This window comes from Sitophilus oryzae, unplaced genomic scaffold (assembly GCF_002938485.1).
Source record: "Sitophilus oryzae breed Bouriz unplaced genomic scaffold, Soryzae_2.0 scaffold_1203_pilon_pilon, whole genome shotgun sequence".
NCBI lineage: Eukaryota > Metazoa > Arthropoda > Insecta > Coleoptera > Curculionidae > Sitophilus > Sitophilus oryzae.
In genome coordinates this window covers 448,401-470,019 of record NW_022145842.1, presented here as the reverse complement: position 1 = coordinate 470,019, position 21,619 = coordinate 448,401, and the positions used below count along the sequence as shown (strand labels likewise).

General features: G+C 31.8%; 1 protein-coding gene across 1 annotated transcript in view; it reads left to right on the top strand.

The window, feature by feature from the left end:
• LOC115891930 overlaps positions 1-17,348 on the top strand; it is a 30,217-nt gene extending 12,869 nt beyond the window's left edge. The window contains exons 11-14 of the mRNA XM_030912537.1: positions 553-815; positions 6,927-7,173; positions 11,444-11,611; positions 16,435-17,348. Coding sequence (XP_030768397.1) covers positions 553-815; positions 6,927-7,173; positions 11,444-11,611; positions 16,435-16,620 — 864 coding nt within the window. The 3' untranslated portion in view covers positions 16,621-17,348. The remainder of the gene's footprint in view (positions 1-552; positions 816-6,926; positions 7,174-11,443; positions 11,612-16,434) is intronic.
• The last annotated feature ends 4,271 nt before the right edge of the window (positions 17,349-21,619 follow it).

The following is a 21,619-nucleotide window of genomic DNA, read 5'->3' as shown; positions in this document are numbered from 1 at the left end:
CTCAAAACTTACGACTCAGAAAAATCAAACGTTTTCCTTGATTTAAGTAAAAACAATCTTTGGATTGTCACGGGGTTTCTAACAGGTTTCCTCAACGAACACCTCAGTAGGCTGAAGCTGAGAAACAATGGTGAATGCAGATTCTGTGGGGAAAATGGAGAAACACCAGAACACCTTATCACTGAGTGCGCCGAGACGACGACCATTCGTGCCATGAACTTTGGTACTGCTGATGTCGGGGATGGAGTCATCTGGCCTCTGTGGAGCCGTCTCAGATACTGGCTTTTGTTAAAGCCGTAAGACAGTATGATGAGTTATAACTGTTGATAACTCAAGAAAGGGAAACACACAATAGACCTGTAAGGTCGCGGTGATTAACTCCCCTCCTAAATATTCTACATTCTATAACTATTAAACCTTTTGTTAACAGATATTTTAAAAATCCCCGTAGCTGATGTAATCGCGCCAACTGCTGTGATTGGTCCAAAGTTACGAGGCAACCTGCTTATCTTTGGTGTGGAACCAGCCAGAATTAATACAATCTTTTTTTAGTTGAATTTGGTTAAATCATTATGTGTGCCTCCTGCAGTTCAAGATAGCAATCTTTCTAAGAATTTGGTCAAACTTTTCAGTGAAGGGATAGATACTGATATGGAGTTTGAAATTATCTGTGATACTAAAGAAAATTCTTGTGAGAATAATGCAACGGCAGAATCAGACAGACATATTTTTAAAGCACATAGAGTTATTGTAGCTGCAAGATGTGATTGGTTTAGAAGGGCCCTGTTATCTGGAATGAAGGAAGCTATACACAAGTACAAATACCGTATGATGAAAAAAACGGCGTCTAGTTGGCTTGGAAATGATGATCGATGAAATTCCCCATATAATTTTACATATAAAATGACAGCGGTCTACATTTCATAGCCATCATTCGATGCCGTTTTTTTTTCGATTATATTGTATTAGCAATTAATAAAGTAAAGAAGTGTTGTGCAATAGTACATTTAAATTTCTGATGCTTATTTTATAGGCATACATAATTTTTAGAGTTAATAGTGTGGCCTATATAGGCTTGGTGCATTCTCCGCTGGTGCTGCCACCAACGGAGAATATCGTAAACAATTGATTTATTCAAATACACGGGTTTAAATAGCGAGTATACGAAAAATTTATTATTTAATAATTCTAAAATGTTAGAATAGTTTGTGAAAACTTTAAAAATAAAAATAAAAAAATAAATATTTTGATATCTTCAGGTCTAACTTGTATTATAATCCATTATTCCAGCTAAAAAAAACTATTTAGATGAGTTCAACTACGGTAGCGAGTAGCGAGCATAGTTTTACGCACCGGTTTTGCTAGTGGAGTCATAATTGGGGCTATTTCGGTTATAACGATTTTTTAAAGGTAGTTACATAGCTAATTATAATTTTAGAAGATGTTCTTAAAACATTTAATCACTAGTTGATTAAAAAAACTATATCATTAATATTGTAAATTATATTTTATCCTTTCATAGTCTGTTCTCTCCTAGTCTATTTAATTTTGAGACTATGTAACGAGCACTTTGTTTACTCACTTGTTTCGTCGAACTGCTTGAATCCATTCTTGCTTTTGATTAAATTGGTATGAGAAACTGTGAAGCTATACAATGTTGTTTCGGGAGAGTTGAATATCTTAAAAGTTGAGTTATTGAATATTATTGCACCCAACAACGCCCTAATTAAGCTCTCCTTTAAGTGTTAATATTTTTTTTGCCAATTTTATTAATATTTGAAATTGTCACACAAAAACACCACATGACGCCTAGTTCGGATTCTTTTTTACTTTTTTTTACTACCCGAAACAGCGTTACATCACACAAACTTCGTACCTGAGTGTTTTATAGTTTCAATTGCTGTCCTCCATTCACGCAGTTGTGCAGCTCTGAACTGTTCAAGAACGCGATACTCTCACTCCATTCAATTGAGGCATAAAGTTCCAGAACTGTTCCGCGCCATATGAAGGCACCAGGCTATTGCGCACAGCTCCTTTCAGAACCGTTCTCGAGTAGCCCAGGGCGTAAAGCACACTTGAAGTTCGCGAATGGAGGACAGCAAATAACTGCACTAGCAAAAAACTATTCTTAAATATTATCATAAAGCCAAGATTTCAATATTATTTTAATGCGATCAACAAACTGTAACTGGGGCGGCGTGAAATACATAGCGAAAATTTCTGATTTCTGCTGTATACAGCGCTACGGTCGGAATTTTTTAAAATCAACTGAAATGCACCAAGCCTATATCTACTTTTACAATGGTCGCAGGTCGCCTTTGCTGGCCGGACCAATCTGATTCAGTGCGCGGTGTATACAGGGTGCTACAAATTCGAGGTACGAGCATTGGTAACTCGGTAACCGTAATAGATACGAGCATGGTTAAATTGGGGCAAAGTTGCCACTTTGGGATGTTCACCAAGATGCCATCAAAAAAGTTTTAAAAATTTCAAGGATTGCTGAGGTTTTTGGAAAAAACGGATATTTTTGAAAATCAATTATATTTTTTCCTGTGGATAGTTTTTAGAAAATCAAAAAACTAATTGCACATTCTCATAGCCATTTTATCAGGGCTATCTGATAGTATTTTTAGATTTTCAAATCAGCTGATAATTTGTGAGATACAGAGGCCAACTTATTTTTTTTAAATACGGACCTGCAATTTTTATTTCAGATTTTGAAAGAACTCGCTCTCCTGAGTACAATGATATGTCACACTTGATATATTTTTTTGTTTTGGAAATTTGGATACAATTTATTTAAACTAATTTCAAGTCCGGCTCTGTATTTTTTAAATATTTAATATTTTCATCGTTACAATATTGATAAGCTTTTAAACTTAACAGTGACGTGGGTTGAATACGGAAAATCAAATGCAATAAAATAATAAAAAATAATACAAATAAAATGTAATATAAACAATCAACCATAATTTAATGGTTGTAATTGTAATTTAATATAAACAGTCAACCATAATTATTTAAGTTTTACCATAAAATGACATTTTTTGATGCTATTATTTTTTTTTATTTTCATCAGTGGCGTCTCTACGGTATTTAAACTAAATATTATTGTAGAAAAAAATGGTACGCCACTGTTTTTTTAAATAAATTTTTATATATATTTTATTATTAAAATATATACAGGGTGAGTTTCCTACGATGTTCTCTATGGGTATATCGGAAACTACTGGAGATAGAGAGTCAGTTAAATGAGCAAAGAATTGCAGTTTTGTGGGGTCATAAATATGCGCTTTTCAGATTTTCGAAAAAGTTCATGGCTTACTAGATATTTCGAAAAAAAACAAATTTTGGCTATTTTAAAAATTGTCCCTAATTCCATTATAATCTATTTTAGACAAAAAGTGTTCAGATAAAAGTTGTAGATAATCACATCGCTAATGAGATTGTGATCTCCGTTTTTTTCTAAAGCCTGTCATTTTTGACATATAACACAAACATATCTTTTTTTAAATGGAAACCATAGTTGGCCATGACTTCATAAAAAGCGCCGTTTTTTAAGCTTTTCAGCGATATAAGCTATAATATGTTTCTTTCACAAAATTACTGAGTTATAGCCAGTTCTTATCTTTCTTGACTAATTTCACTTAGTTAGCCATGGAAACAAGTTCAATCGTCGTTGCTCTCAGAAATGTGAAATTGTCACATCAAATCTTTGTAAATTAACATAAACAAAAATTGTAAATAAGAGTTTTTTAAATGAAGAAAGGCGTGTAGGATTATTGGTTCAACTTTTCTTGGCCATACAGTTTCGAGGATACGTTGACCGGTGAACGTTACGTTTATTAGAGAACGGTTTTCAAGACATGTTAGAAAAGTTAAATTTAGATACTCGCGCATTAATACAGTGGTTCCAACATGACTTGCATTATGACACACCAACCCCCGCCCCACAATGAAAGAAATGTTAAAAATTATTTTTATCATAATTATGAACTCAGGGATAGAACGAGGTGGACCAATTGCATGAGTCTCCTCGGTCACATGACCTATCCATTTTAGATTTTTTATGCGGTATGGTTAACAACAAGGTTTACAAAAGAATTAAGTCGACCGGTTGTTCTGCGACAATAGCTAGAAATTCAGTTTTAGAAAGATGCATTTATGTACTCAAAATAATTGCGGATTTTTTGAACATTTTCTAAAATAACTTAAAGTGTACGTAGTGATATTATTTTTTTTAAGTTTTAGTTTCTGTAGTGTAAATTGTAAAGAGCCGTTTAATAATATATTTTGTCTTTTTATGTTATAAATCACAACAAAATTTGAACACCATTGAAAACCGTTCTCTAAAAAACGTAAGTAACTTTCACCGGTCAACGTATCCTGTATGGCCAAGAAAAGTTGAACCAATAATCCTACACGCTTTTCTTCATTTGAAAAAAATTGTATTTACAATTTTTGTTTATTTTAATTTAGAAAGATTGGATGTGACACAATTTCACATTTCTGAGAGCAACGACGATTGAACTTGTTTCCATGGCTAACTAAGTGAAATTAGTCAAGAAAGATAAGAATTGGCTATAACTCACTAATTTTGTGAAAGAAACATATTATAGCTTATATCGCTGAAAAGCTTAAAAAATGGCGCTTTTTATGAAGTCATAGCCAACTATGGTTTCCATTTAAAAAAACATATGTTTGTGTCATATGTCAAAAATGACAGGCTTTCGAAAAAATCGGAGAACACAAACTCATTAGGAATGTGATTATCTACAACTTTTATCTGAACACTTTTTGTCTAAAATAGATTATAATGGAATTAGGGGCAATTTTTAAAATAGCCAAAATTTGGTTTTTTCGAAATATCTTGTAAGCCATGAACTTTTTCAAAAATCTGAAAAGCGCATATTTATGACCCCACAAAACTGCAATTCTTTCCCCATTTAACTGACTCTCTATCTCCAGTAGTTTCCGAGATGCCCATAGAGAACATCGTAGAAAACTCACCCTGTATTAAATTTGGAACAAATTTGATCTCTTGACTTTTTTGGTACGACGCACCGTTTTTGCGTAAAAAATAAAAACAATTTTCATACGTGACTAAATCGCTAAAATTTTACCGTAAATTTCAATGGCAAAATTTTTAAAACGGCAAACATAAATTTAAAATAATTTTTTATTTTCTAAAATCTTGTTTTTATTACCCAAGTGCGAAGCAAAATGTCAAAATGTTAAATTTTGCTATGAGAATTTACATTAAAATTTTAGCGATTTGGTCATATATGAAAATGGTTTTTATTTTTTACGCGAAAACGGTGCGTCGCGTCGTACCAAAAAAAGTCAAGAGATCAAATTTGTTCCAAATTTAATGTAGATTTTAAAAATTATTTTTATTAAAAAAAACAGTAGCGTACCATTTTTTTCTTCAATAATATTTAGTTTGGTTTGGTTTGGTTAGTTAAAAAAAGTTAATAGCATCAAAAAACGTCATTTTATGGTAAAACAATGTGTACCAAATTTAGTGATTTTTGTCCAACAGGGCCAGATATTAAAAAAAACTCTTTTTAGGGGCGAAATTTAGGAGACTGTAAATCCGAAAAGGGGGACAACGGCTTTAAATATACAAAATTAATTTGAGTGTTTACACATTTTAATACCTATAGGAATTTTAAAACATTTTCCGATGCACGTCATCAATCACATCGACATTGACACTAAAGCCTATAAACCTGAGTAAATGAAATTTTAGCAAAAATGTTTAAATTTGTTTACTTATTTAAGATACCAAGCAGCTCTTCATTATACTTTATAGAGCAAATGATTGTAACAGATATTTTATTTAGATTAAAGCTGCAAAAATTAGTTTAAACCGATTTTTATTATCGCCTTGTTGGTCACATTGCGCCATGTTCAGCAATGTTGTCGTGTATTATTTGACAATTATCCTAGTGTCAGTCATTATTTTGTATAATATCGTGTTGTTGAATTTTTGGGAGGAATTCTCGTTTTTTTTGCCGTTTTTCATAGTTTTTTTTCTTCTTAAATTGTACTTCTAAGCACAAACAGTTCTTTTAAGAACTAAATTTTCGAAATTTTTTACTGCATTTTTTTAAATTGTGGATTGAAAATATGCCGAAGCCTTCAAACAGTCGAAGCAAAGCGCTTTTAGCTTCCCTGATAAAATATTTTGAGCGCGAACGTGACAATAAAGGTCCTTTATTATCCTTGAATGCAGTCAGAGAAGTAAGATTGATTGGTAAGCACATTATACCACTTTCAAGTTATTTCTACTTATTTCAATTTGTAGCAAGTAGCTGCTGACATAAAAAAAATATATAAAAATTATGTACTAAATATATTGTTTGTAACTTTTAAATTAAGATTCATCTCATAAATGGATCACAATCTGACAGCGCTGTCGCCATCGCTTGTCACTCAAAGTATGACGTGCATCGGAAAATGTTTTAAAATTTCTATAGTACCTGCTGTTCTCATATTTTATACATTTTGTACTTAATATTCTACATATTCTACATTTTCTACGCACTTCTCTACATACACGTAGAAAATTAATTTTCTACGCATCGTTACCCAATCTTCCCGGTCGGGGCGGTTCTAATTCAGTACGCGTTGAGCTTTATTTTATCGACAGCACACAAGCGGTGCCATGTATGCGATTGGTGGACCTTCCACTGTATTTAATCTACCGTTGTCAGCGAGAAGGAATATGCAATGTCCATATATTAAATAATACTTTATGTTAAATATCGTTAAGCACAATTTAATTATTATTGAAAACAATAATTACAATTTCTAAAAGTTATTCTTTTGTTGTTCTTCAATTTCTGAACAGAAATTGAAGAACAACAAAAGAATAACTTTATATTCAAAACATTTTGAATATTAAGATTAATTTTTTACAGGAGAATTGAAATTCACGAGATAAATCCTGTTGTTTTTAAAATATTTTTGGAATATCTTTATGGCGGGAAAATACAGAAACAAGATCTTTCCATGGAACAATTATTAGATCTCATGTTGCTTAGTGACAGGTACGAAATGGATGCCCTTAAACAGACTTGTGAGTGTTCTCTTAAGAAGAGCATCGATATTGATTCTGTATTGTACCTATTAAATATCGCCTATCAATATAACGCTATGATTTTGAAGGTAAGTTTTACTCTTTATAGGTGTATTTACTAAACAAATTATGTAGAATTTTCTCTATAAAATTGAAATTTTATTATAACAGATATGTCCTAGTTATTACAACTGTTTTTTTTGCTTGCCTCGTGGTGAGGTGATGAGTTTCTTGATGCTACCTTTCCTTATGAAGTCATTATAGTCTGTCCAACGAGAAGATCCTTGACAGTGATAGATGTGTCTGTCATTTTAATTTCAAAGTAGTTTATTTATTTTACAAAGAAATAAGTTGGTACAACTGGAACGCATAGCAGGACATTAATATATGTATTTAAAATTTGACTGACAAGTAACTTCAAAATATTGTGAAAAAAACTGTATAAAACTGAAAAAATGTAATCGAGTTATTTTATTTAATAAAAAACGGTATGTGTTAATACAAAACAAACAAAAACAAGACACCACATACCAAAAAATATAAAAAAGAACTATTTCTTACTTTCAAGCTTTAATAAACTTCCCGCATTTATGATTATATTTATCAATATAACTTTTGTACAAATACAAGTTTGTAATATTCCGCAGGAATAAATAAAACAAACTATTTTATTAATAATAACACTTACCAAATTTTATACCTCACAGGTTGATTAATTAACTTTAATCTTAATTTTTTTAAACCAGTACCTTTTGACATTATTTTTCTGCAGTACTAAAATCCATTATTTACCTATCGTGTGATGTCGATATTTTACAGCTACTCTAGTTTTTAGTATGGTCCTTCTACCATATTCGAGATGCACTTATCTACGACGAGATGGTATACGAACTTTATTGATAGTAACTTTATTGGTGTATCTGTATAAGACTTTCTGCGTGGGCAGCGAGTATTAACCATAAACTGTGCTCTGGGTTCTACAGTTAATTTTCACTCGATTTTTCGTCCACTTGACTTCAAAAGACACAAAACACACGTAATAACACGAATCAAAATGCATCATCTTCCAAAACGCAGGGTATTTGTCAAAAGTTGTCACAAAATTATAACCTATAATTTGGCAAGACTTTGACAAACGTCAAAAATCTAAAGGCGAGTTCATACGCGTCAGCGTCCGTTTGTCGTTCATCGTTCCCTCAAACCAATAAAATTGAAATACGATCTGTCATTTTTGAAATAAACCAATAAAACTGGTTAAAAACAACAAGTGACGCCGCATGACGTATTTATATTTAAACCCATCCAGAGTTAACTTAAAAATTATTAGAAACTTTTTTTAGTAAAATAAATAGGTTGGTATGGGACGTCATCTGCTTTTCTTCTGTCATCGTCTGTCGAAATCTTACCTGAGAAAAAAAAAGAGTATAGTTTATATTTATATAGTGACCTATAAATCTTATTAACTTATTTCAAAAACAACTCATACTAGAAAATTGAAATTTGGTGTTTGGATGCCACTAACCAAATTTAGTTTTAGGTATAATTCTTATTTGCTTCTGTCATATATAGAATGTTTAAATAATAATGTGTGTCCCATTTTCGTGAGTTTAATGGGGTTTCCCGTTTATGACTAAAGATACAAAGATGGTTTTCACAACACTGTGCTACTTTTTTTTATGAAACAGAATTGTTTTAGCCCCCTTGGTTTCTGAAATACAGGTCGAATTTGAAAATATTGCATTTTTCGACTTCCTTTGTATCTTAGGTATCTTATAGCTTATCAAAAAGGTGAAAACTGCGTTCCGCAGAGTATTTTACGTAGAAACCAGTGGCGTAACAGTTCTCGCTGGGATCTGTCATTTTCGAAATATGACTGAAACTTATGTTTTTTTTAAATGATACTGGCCAAGTAATAACGTCTAGGGTTTGACTTTGCCAAAATTACCATGTCATTCTCGGCGTCAGCCGTTTTGACGCTGTTTTCTTTCATTTGTATGGTATTAAGTATATGTTCATACAATCCGGTGTTTAACCATAGTAAATTTTTGTTATTTTTAATATAAAATTCAATTGAAGTGATTAAAAAGTACTCCCTCAATACAAAAAGAAATGCAACGAAGTTACAATTAAGGAATAAATAATAAATCAAATTCGATACAAATTTCACCGGTTTGAAATGACGCGTAGAAAATTGTGACATCACCTATCAGCATTTGACTGAATAGTTGACAGAGGGCGCTCCAGCCTCTGAAGAATAATATTTGGCGTGTCTAGTTCTCTGCTACCGTATTTACACCATATATCTTAAAATCACGTTAGATTTTTCTATTTATTATTATTATTTATTAAGATCGTTAAAAAATACGTTTTTATGTGGGATTATTCTTTATTACCCCAATATTAAATTTACTTTTATATTTTTCACTACTAGAAATTAAAACTTAAATTTTTATAATTAACAGGTTACTGCCATTTTTATCGGAGCATTAAACACTACCACAAACTAACTTAATTTAGGTTAGTCTGTGACACTACCAAAGTTGTTCGGATGTTCGAGGCGTTCGAGGTTAGATTTGTATTTTGTTGATTTTGCGTTTGGCGTTAAATACTTTGAGTTTTCAATTTTGTTTTATTGTACCCTCTTTATTCTTTTTGTAATGAAGGGTATTAAAGTTTGTTTTGTGAAGGTCAGTCTAAATAACTCTGAAGGCTCTTCAGAAAAAGTTTTTAGAACTGTATGAAAGCCGTCGAAGAGTCTGGTTTGTAGCGACAAGACAACAATATGTCAGCAAAAGTACGAGATTTTGCTGTGAAGATCATATTAACTTAGTTCCTTAAGATTTATTTTACAATTAATTTTATATCTACTTTAAAGGGGTTTTCGGAAACTGTGATCTGATTGATCGGATTGATAGGATTACTAATCCAGACGTTCGAAAAGTGATCTCAAAACGAGTCAATGCGTTCGGAAAGTGATCCGAATAACTCGATTTTTGCCATATGTTGTGATCCTACTAACCCTCCTAACGAGGTGGGTAGAATTAATCAGCTGATCATTTCTAGGGTAATTTTAAACGTAACGGTCCGCATAGAAATATAAAGTTTTTTAACAACCGTTTTGTCCGAAATCACTTTATCCAATGTTGATTAAATACATGATATTTTGTTAGTGACCGTAAAAATGAGCCAATCAGCATAGCATCAAGTAACTAGATTTTAAATAAATAAAAAATCAAACTAATTCTAAAGATACTGACTGCGAAAAAGCACTATCGGTGACACCCAATAGGAAAAAAATGAAAACTGAACTACAGAAAAGTGGTTTAAAACATTTAGATTAAAATAGCCAGGCATAATGAAAGAATGGAACTTGATAGACAATTCTGAAAATTTTCATCACAATGGTAGATAAAAATTGATATATTTTTTTATTATTAATATGATGGAATGTTTATTATGTTGGCAGTAAATAAATGATTAAAATAAAGTTTAAGTATAGTGTTTTTGTTTTAAATGGCATAATTTTAAAAAAGCCTAAAATAAAACATATTTTGTTTTTATAAAAAATAGTCTTACAGAAACTAAAAAGTATGCTTAAAGCAAAACAAATAGGATAAAAATAGATCTTATACAATCGTTAAAGAGGGATATTAAGATTAGGTAAAGATTATATTTGTTTAATTTATCTCTTTTTACAAAATATATTTAAATGTGATTGTTAACCCGGTTAATCTAATGATCAAACCATAATCAAACCGTTCGTAATTAAACTACCAGCTGATTACTCTCAGCACTGATCTTGGAACAGCTGATTAGTAAACTACCTAATCTAGGATTTTATTTCCGAAAACCCCTTAAAATACATTTAGAAAAATGGTTTTTATTTACCTTTGTACCTGGTGGCAAACCGTGACACTTTTGGTAGGTGACGTCAGAGATTGCAAAAGTGTAAATTTGAAATTCTTAATATTGATTAATTTTTTTTAAAAAAATGGGATGAGATTGAAGTAAAATAAAAAAATACGGGTGTCATAAAATTGTATGAAGATTAATTATTTGCATTAAAAAAACTATGGTTAAACTCCGGATTACTTTTTTGTTTTTTTTACTCGGGTTCTTACAGAAAAATAAAATAAAATGAGAAAGTTGGTGATATGGAACATCGTATACGCATTCAGACACGCAAAATTAAATAAGATTTTTTTATCTTTTAACTCATTTAAATTTACATTAAATAAAATACGAGTTTTTCATTGGCTTGACTAATTTATTCTTTTATTTTATCTTACTTTTCTGTGACCCACTAATAAGTAGGTTATTCAAATTTAATTAGTAACGTCAAGTGGTTTATACTTTTAGAAAATGTGCACAAGGTTCATATTAGCTCATCATGAACTTATGGAGGGTGAGGAATTTGGTGACCTACCCCTTGCTTTACAATCCGAAATAATTGATATGGTATGGACAATGCCTGAGCCTACATCCGATTCTGATCTTGAGAGTGACGTTGACAGCATTTATTCCGACGTAAGCCGATTAATCAATTTTCTATTTTATTATTTTATTATTTTGATCAGCACCGTTATGGTTTTATAAATCCTAGATCATATATGATTCTTGTCATCGTAAAAGCGTTGTCTGGAATTTAACTTGCATGACAGCAATGTGTATGATGCAAACAGCTTAATCGAAAATCAAATGTATTAAAATCATTGTATTAAAAAAGTGATAAAAGTTGGGTTGATACATTTCTTCTTGCGGTATTGCTTGCGGATTTTACATCAAAATTTCAAACCGCACCAGTAGGCGTTTATGAAAAAGTTGCATCTAGGATTGGAATTTTATTTTTCACAATCAGTTACACATTTTGCTACAGCTGTAATATATTATATTTAGCTTTGATATATTATTATCTTTATTTTACATTTATTATCTTTATATTACACATGGAAGTTTTTAAAATAGTTAATTTTTTTCCTACAAACATTTTCCCACACAGGTAACCGGCAATACTGTGTGCTCTTTTTATTTTGTCTCTGTCTGTCAACCGGTCGTTTATATTTATCTTTGTCATGTGCGTTAAAATACAGATCACGCAGATGAAGTGTCCAGCATGGTATACTTACGTTGATATGTAAATAAGTAGGGACACTGTCGCAAATATATCAACAACTTATTTTTATCTTCTGTCTTGCACACGCGGCGCTTCTACTCATCTATCCTTGGTCAGGAAAAATCTACCTAGGAAAAATTTAACTACATTTTCATGTTTTTTTCTTAATTTTCTCTAAAACGGCATGGAAATTTGGAAAAGTATAAACGGGAATAACAATTTTAGAACAAGCAAATTTTTTTATGCAAAAAGAATTTTTCTCAAAATATCAAAAATAAAAACCTTTTCTTCTTGTAAAGACAATCCAGGGACATACTGTATATTAAACAAGATTACACATTTTGGTAGATTGAATTTTGAACAAGACACTATTATACAGTATTTATTATTTAAAAATTGTAAAATTCTTCGGATTTAGAATTTTGAGAGGGCTGTAAATAAGCAGTAAATTTTAGTTTAAAAACGGTTATACTTCAAAAACCACTGGGCATAGTATATGACGAGACATAAAAGATATGGCTAGTCAAAAACATATGAAAACACGTAAAAAAGAGGCTTGTTTAGCTCCTAGTATTTTCTATTCCGAGTCCTGGGCGATGAGACAGAAATGAAAAAAAATGACGCAGCTGAGATACTACTGGCTCAGAATTCACTGCCCGACGAACCAATGAATCCATAATCCAACAACTGAATATTACAGAACGTCTCTCAACTTCTATACAGTCTCGTATACTTAAACATTTCGGTCACGTTATGAGGAGGGATACTGTTTGTATGGAAAGATTCATACATGGCAAGGTTCCAGGAAAAATATTGGTCTTTTTCCTGGGCCGCTCGCCTTCCTGGAACCAGCTGTCAAAGCTCACCCAGAAGCACATCACTTGACCACTACATTTCTCTTAAGGTGCGTCCACATTGCTCGCGAGCAAGCCCAACGAACCCGTGAAACACTAAAAACATGGCAAACAGTATTATAGTATTCAGAATTAAACAGTATTTCAGAATTAAAAATAGTTGTGTTTTGTTCTTGGATTAGCAATATTAAATATACCTTTAATAAAACATAACTTTATATTTATATTGCCTACTTATCTTAATCTGATCTTTTTGAGAACTTTATTTATATTTTGGCATACGCCTGGTACTATTTTTGAAATGGTTTGCTTGGAAACTTTGAATGAATAACCCAAGCTGGTATGTGAGTCTCCAGTTGCAAGGAATATTAATGTTATAGCCAATCTTTTTTTAACCAGAATTCACTTCCTAAAAGTTGTATTTTTTCTATCTATACGGGGGCCAACTAAGTTAATAAGTTTTTAAAAATCAGTAGCGGACATGCGATAAAAATTATTAAAAAACATTCTGTCTGTTTGTAAATCGTGTAGAAGTTTACTTTCACTGTGCTGGGATCTACTTTTGAAATTATTAGACATCCAACACTGCCTTTTTTCTCTCTTTGCCTCCTTCGTTTTGCAATAATGATCGCACTAGCAGCCGCTATTAAAAATACTTCGGTATCATCCATGTCCGAACAGCAGGAAGGCAAGCACTACATTACAATGTGAACGCCGTTGCTTGCGAGCCGAAAGATCTTGAGAAACACGACAAACAGGAAGCGCAAGGAACGCAAGCACAATCAGAAGCAAGAGCGCGAGCAGGATCACGAGCAATGGGGAGGCACCTTTACAGGAATAAAGACAGAGAGAGATAGTATATGATATTATGGTATTTTTCGAATGGAAATTTAATGATAAATCCACTGAGCTAAAAATATACAGTATTCCATATATAAATATACAACTTAAGTTTGAAAATATGTTTGAATTATTCTGTATGTTGACAAAATATTTTACCGTTGCTATTGCCCATTTTGGAAATAAAAATCATAAATCAAAAGCCTAATATAGAGCTTTTTTCGATGCCGGGGTCACCCTCTATTAAATCGGCCAACTTATCCGCTGGTGTATGGGAGGTAGAGTGATGGGCAAAACTGTTATTTTTAGATAGCAGTTGAAACTGTTATAGTTATTTATAAAAAACAGCTTAAAATAACAGCTTAAAAATAACAGGTTTCTGTATTTTATTGCTAAATATCTGAAAGAGTATGAGGCGGTCACCGCCAGGCGTATTAACGTAGTTGCAAGTTGCAACAATGACGTGCTCGGTGGTAGTATTTCCAGGGTGTCAAAACGTTTGTAAATATCGATTGTTATCTAAAATATCTCTCTAAAAACGGTGGTTGTTTACAAATTGCGATATAAAAAAAGCCAAAATTCCGCCTCTCGTCTATATACCTATACATTCCGATCTACCTACGCCCTGCCCCTCGATCCGCGTAGATCCTGAATTGCGTAGCAGTGTACCGGGTGCATCTCACTCGACGGGCAAGAAGCTCTTAGTTATGATTTTACCATTTGCGGTCAAAAATTATCAATATAAGAAAATGTGTAGTATATTCTTCATAAGTAAACCAACTACACACTAGAGTTCGAATTAATTTTACACTTAAACTAGCGTGTACCCGCGACTTCGTTCGCGTCAAATTAATAATTGGTAATGGTGATGATAAAGCAAAACAAGAATTTCCATTAACATACAAACTGGATAAAATTTTCTCACATTTGCCAAAAATAAGCTTTAAACGTCGAGCAGTTTAAGCAGAATCGTGGTTAATCAATTACTCAACTTTTTGGAACACCCTGTATGATTTTTTAAAAAAATTCAAAATATGTAAAAAAACAAAATAAATTATGCGTGTCCAGGCGTTTTCCTGAAAGACTAACCGTTTTTTAAATAACAAATATTGTAATATTTGAGGGGCGTTTTCACCCTCTTGGAATTTGAGATTCCCCTCCTTATCGAACCTCAACCCCACAGTCAATCCGTCTGCCAAAAATCAGCTTTAAACGTCAAGCAGTTTAAGCAGAATAGTGATAGTGGTCATATTTTATGAAACACCCTGTATATATTTTTAAAAAATCTTAAAATATGTAAAACAACATAATAAAATATACGTGTTTTAAGAGTTTTTCCGAAAAACTCACCGGTTTTTAAATAAAAAATATTCTAATATTTGAGGATGGTTTCACCCCGTTAGAATTCGAGTTTCAAAAAATCCCTTCTTATCGAACCTCTACACCCTAAAGTCAATCCGTTTTCCAAAAATCAGCTTTTTACGTCATAGGCTTGAAGCAGGATCGTGATTAATCAATGACCAGATTTTTCAAAACACCCTGTATACATTTTTAAAAAATCTTAAAATATTATTCTGAAAATTTTTCAGAATAAATAAATACCTAAATATTGAAACTTAATAAGTAAGTACTGAAACATACAGCGCCATAATATCTCGACCTCCGCCCGTTATGCTCGTAACAGGTTGAAAAACAATATATCTAAAACAACTGATGCGTTATTCTCCAACCTGTTTCGAACCTCCATCGACAATCGACCGATGCAGCAGCGTTACTTTCCCACTCCGATTATCTCGACCGCCGCTCTGTTATGCTCGTAACAGGTTAAAAAACAACGTATGTAATGACTGCTTCTCCAACTCGCAATGACTGCTTCTCCAACTCGTTGCGGGCCTCAATCGACAATTGACCGATGCAGTAGCGTTCCTTTCCCACTCCTGTTATCTCGACCGCCAGGCGTTATGCCCGCAACTGTTTCAAAAAAGCTGCTTCTTTTATATCCTATTATTTTTAAGCTGTTTCAAGCCCCACACGACCATCGACCGATGCAGCTACGTTAGCCGCGCCGCGCCGGTAGCGCATTCCCCACTCCGTTGTCCGTTGTATCTCGCCGCCTGTATCGATGGTTGTCGAAATAACATGTTTTCCATCCATAGTTGTTTTTTGGAATTGCTTCGAGCAGCATCAAATTTCGTGGCGGTGCAGAGCGCCGACTTCGTTTCACGAACGGTCGATCTCTGCGTACCGTTATTTTATATCTGTTATTTTTTAAAAGTAGTAACGGTTGCGTTATGTTATTTCTAAATAATTGTTATAAAATAACAGATAGTTAAATAACAACTTATCACTAATGGGAGGCTATAAAATTAACTTCTAACTGAACACATTTTTGAACAGCTTTTAAATATGTGAGTTATCTGTCACTTAGTATGATATTATAGTCTTTTTCTTCTCACACGTTGATTTTCTAACGATTTAAAAACAAGTTTAAATTTAATACAAGTGTTCATAATTTTTGAGTTGAGAGATTGGTGATTTTTTAGGTCGTTAATAAACCACCAACAACGTCTGAAGAAGCTGAAGGACATTCGACTTCGAAGCTCGAGTCGCAGGTGGCACAGTTGCGAAACATTCTGGGAGATGCTCCGACGAAATCTTGTCTGGTGCAACTTATTTTGGCTGCCGATTATAATCTTGAACGTGCTATCAACTTTTACTATTCGGCCTAATCTAATAGTTGATGATAGATGACGAAAAAAATTTTTGATATCAAGTTACTTTGTAGTAAGTACTCATAAATTCAGCTTTATTTAGATTTTACAGATTTCGAAACAAACAGTATTATTTTAATTTATTTTTGATCAACGTATATTATCGTTTGTATGGAGTGTATTTTGAATTTAAAGAAAATTATAGACCTTTATTTGGCTTTTTAAACGCAAATTTTAAAAAAGATTTCGAAACAAACAGTATTATTTTAATTTATTTCTTGATCAACGTAAATTATCGATTGTATGGAGTGTATTTTGAATTTAAAGAAAATTATAGAACTTTATTTGGCTTCTTAAACGTTCTATGAACTATGCTTTTTTTTTGTTTAGAAATATATTTTATATAATTTGTCTTTAGAGGTACTGTGCTGAAAAGCCTATGCGAGATTTCTAAATATTCTGCAGCATTTAAAATTAGTTTGTTATTTTGAATCTTTTTAAAAAATATTTAATGATAATTAATTTTTAATGGCTAATTAATTGTAGGCTATATTCACATAGGGTAACTTTTCATGTCGTCCGAGTGGTTGTATTACACAGTTATGTTAATAATAATGTTAATGTTGTTAAAATAAATATTTGTAATTGGACATAAAGCTTCATTCAGAACTTCCCAATTAGTGGAATAAATTAGTGGTTTCAATTACACTATATACTTTTTAGTTTACGATCATTCACAATGTCTACGATCAAACACAATTAATGATTAAAATTAATAAAATATCCTAGTAACAGCTTGCGATAGTCTGTTGTATCCATAGAGAAAGCATAACAATATTTAGCCATAACCAACATGAGATACAGGCCAGAGACATCGATTTGTGACGTCACCGCAATAGTCGGGCTTTTGAATTGTGCCATATGGTACTGCATATAGTTTTTGCATAAATAATAGTATTTATTGATAGTTTTGCTAGATATAAATATGAAAAATATTACACACAAAGGTATTAAAAAATAACATTAACTTTTTATCGCGTGAAAGTAATTAAAAAGCATTAAAATTTAGATCTAAAACACGAATATTAATATGAAATAAACAACAGCATAAGATGAACAGAATACAATCCAGATAATAAAAAGCATGTTCTAAAATTGCGTTAGCGAGTATTTAGCAGCTAGTAATAATACACCTTGTGATAAAGTTTCCAAATATTAAAAAATTTGAAAACTATACTTTATCGACAAGTTAAGAAAATATATTGTATATGATAAGGGCAAAATACATTTTAAAGTTTAATTAAAAATAATTGTAAAAATTTGCCTAACATATTTAAAAAATGTGGATATATCAGGTAGAATTAACTATTATCATTAAGTAATTTGTAGTTCGATGTTCAAGTAACCATTTCCATAAATCGTAAATAAAAAGATAAAAATATTTTTTTTTATATAAAATTCTGAAATAAAGTACAATTCATTTAATTTCTTTAAAATATATTGCCATTTCATAATAATAATAATAATTTTCAATATTTATTTCATCCTGAATTTCCAAATCTTGTTTTCTTTCATCGGGATGTTTTCTCTTTATGGGAACATGCACAGTCATATAAGAGGGTTGATTTGGAAAAATTGTAGGCACAGCATCGTCTGTAGGTTTTGGACGTGATTTAGTTACAGTTAATATTGTTGGGAAAGAGAATGTAGACAGATCCTGAGTACTTATTATAATTGCTGCTACAAGGCACAGGCACAGAACAATGTCGCGGCATTTTTTATTTCACAAAGTAAAAATAAAGAAACGACAGTTGTTTTACCTAAAAATACACGTCACTTACGTTGGTTTAACACTATACACTAACACTAACGTTATTAATTATGTTTTTATATAAATTCCCCAACTTTTTCCTAGTCCGGACACATAGCCGGCATCGCAGGTGTTACTATAATTTTTACCGAAAGTATGTTTTTTTTCGCGAGTACGATATTATGAATCGGATCTAGATAGTTCACTATCCACTCAAAATTATTTAGTATAATTTTATTAGCATAGAAACGCGTAAAAAACACAGATTTGTTGCGAAACTAATGAAAACAATTGGTTTGTTTACGACTACTAATTCTCGATCACTTCGGTAGAACTGTCAAAACAGTCAGGCCTTGAATATGACGTTAGCCACGATTTAGCTTATAAAACAATAAACTTTTGATTTCTAACCAAAATTTTTCTTGACGGGTGATAATGAAAGGCCAAAATGACATTCCTCGCAAATTTTGAAGCATAATTAGTGGAAAAGTCAAAAGTTTATTAACTTTTTCCAATAATTGAAAATTACCAATAATTATGACGTTCTGAATGCTTTCATTAAAATTAGGTGAACAAACTTCTACGGCTAATTGAAACTACTAATTTATTCCACTGATTTAGAGGTTCTGAATGAAGCTTAAGGGTGGCTGCCATTACTTACTGCTAATTGGTAGTCGCTGTACTAGAGTTCCTGCATATAAAGAGGAACTTACCGCGTTATCAATGACAGGATTAAATTGCCTTTTATTGGCAATTGGATGTTTCGCTGGTCCATGAGCGTGAGCTTAGATATTTCTATTATAATGCTATAGAATAATATTGCAAACTATTTCGCGGGACACTGCATAACGCCAATTAAGCGTTAGATGTAAAATATTCATGACGCGTCTGGCCTCACCTTTAGATGCGGCTACTCTAGTTCGAGTGTTGTTTACTACCACCCCATTGCTCATTACAATGGTAAATGATATAGCTTGAACCTAATATTTATCAAAGGATAACATAAAAATGTATTTATTTTTTCGATCATGAAAAGATCTCTATAGGCGTGATCAAATAAGAGCCCAGCTAATTTGATGTATTTTTTTCCATCTTATTGTAATTTTTTCAAGGTTTAAAAATGTTTTTTTATAAAAAAAACGTCTGTGGCGGATTCATGTCTCAAAAATAAAGTTCTATGGACTCGTCTATGGGTATTTCGCCACTGTAAGAAAATCTACAAAATAAAATAGTTATTTTTTGTAAACACTGCTGCGTTAATCCAAGGGAGACTAATTTGCCAGCAGTGGTTTACTAATAAACAAATTTACCTAACGGACAAAAATATATGCTTAACGTTTCGGGAAGTATATTTCTTCTGGTCCCCATAAAAATTTTCTTTTTTTTTCTGTAGAGGTTAGTAATGTATGGCAATCGCAACATAAGTAAAAATTAAAAATAAATTAAAAAATAATCATACAGAAAGTTTGAGGCTTTTTGGTTTTACCTCTTCAAATAATTGTTATCAGGTAGTAATTATTAATTTTGAAGTTTAACTTGATATAATGTCATTTTAACAGAATGCCAACGGCAGTTTTTAGACGTTTTTTTAGACGTACCCAAAGAATATACTTAGCTAGAAAAATAATAGACTCTGCCATACTGAAAAACGGTCCTACAGAAGTGGCGCCATCTATTGAGTAGGGCTTGTTTTAAATGGATCGAAGCGCGGGCTTTTTAAATGAGCGTATTTATTGAATTCTACTCTAAAATATATAATTAAATTTGATTATTAAATCTTATTTTTTACACAAATTCAACAATACTAATAACAAGTTTCGTTGTGATGTGTAAAAAATAAGATTTAACAGTATAATTTATACAATTATTAAATAAAATTAAAGCCAAACATGTGTAAATATTATTTATTATTTAAAAATTTTAATTATAAGTCAAATATTTAAACATCGTTTATTATAATAAAACAAGACCAACCTAATACGCCCAAAATTTTGTAAATGGAGTAAATATAAATAGGTACTTAAATGATAGCAAAAATAAATGACTTACATTATATTTTTAGGACCACAAACAAAATGAATTGTCTAATAAAAACACATATAACAAATTAGTTTGAAAAACGTTTTGATGGTTTTGATAATTATTTTTGATAATATTATGATTGGCGCTATGACAACGACAATATTTTTTGAGAATTTGACAATAATATGACAATGGCCGTTGGAAACTATGGAAACTATAAAAAAAATCTGATTGAACGCCATCTGGCAATAACTAGTAGCAACTTTTTAACCTAAAAATTAATTGCACTACCACCTAGCGCCCGAGGCTGGAACTATTTTATTTGAAATTTCCGTGGAAACGGTGGAACCGCTTTTGCTATTTCACTTTCCGGCCCCTGGACGTACCTATCTGATTAAAAGGTGCCGGCCTCGTAAAGGTACAGCTCTCGTCTACCAATCTAAAGGTTGTGGGTTCGAATCCTACACCCGGCATTTCATCAGCCGACCATTCTTATTAAATGAGTACTTGGGATTCACATGTACTTAGTTTTTAATTGTTGACATATATATTAGATTGAAATGTTTTGTCTTGCGCAAGTTGTAAAATGTTCGTGTTATAATAGGATTATATTCAATGACTAAATGTTGTAAGTTACAGAATTTTTTATATAGTTTTAATTATTATTTTCTTTTATTCACTAAGTGAGTGAGCTTTGATGAAATGTGCTATAGGGGAAAAATTTATAGTTGTTTTTCCCCTTTCTCCCTTTTTTGTGTAATGATATGAATTAATCTCATCTCTTTATATTTATTATTGTAGTTACTCCTAAAGAAGTTAATAAAAATTAACGAAAAATCGAGTTTTGAAAACAAATTAGTTTAAATTGAATCTACAGACCGCTACACAGTGGGGTATTTGACACAGATAGTTGATCGAAATTTTTTTAAGTAGTCCTTATATAAATTATTGCTATTTTCAATTAAAGAGGAAATAATATGAACAAAACAAAGGATAATTCGTTGATTCTAAAAAAAGAAAAAAAAAATCACTGTTCCAGTGTTTCCACGGTCAATGCCACTAATGCCAGTAGTAATATCGCAACTAATACTACTAATGCTACGACTGATCCGCGAGCAATGCCCATACCACTGAAGTCGCTACTAATGCCGAATTGTGCTATACTGCTAATGGCACTAATGTGAT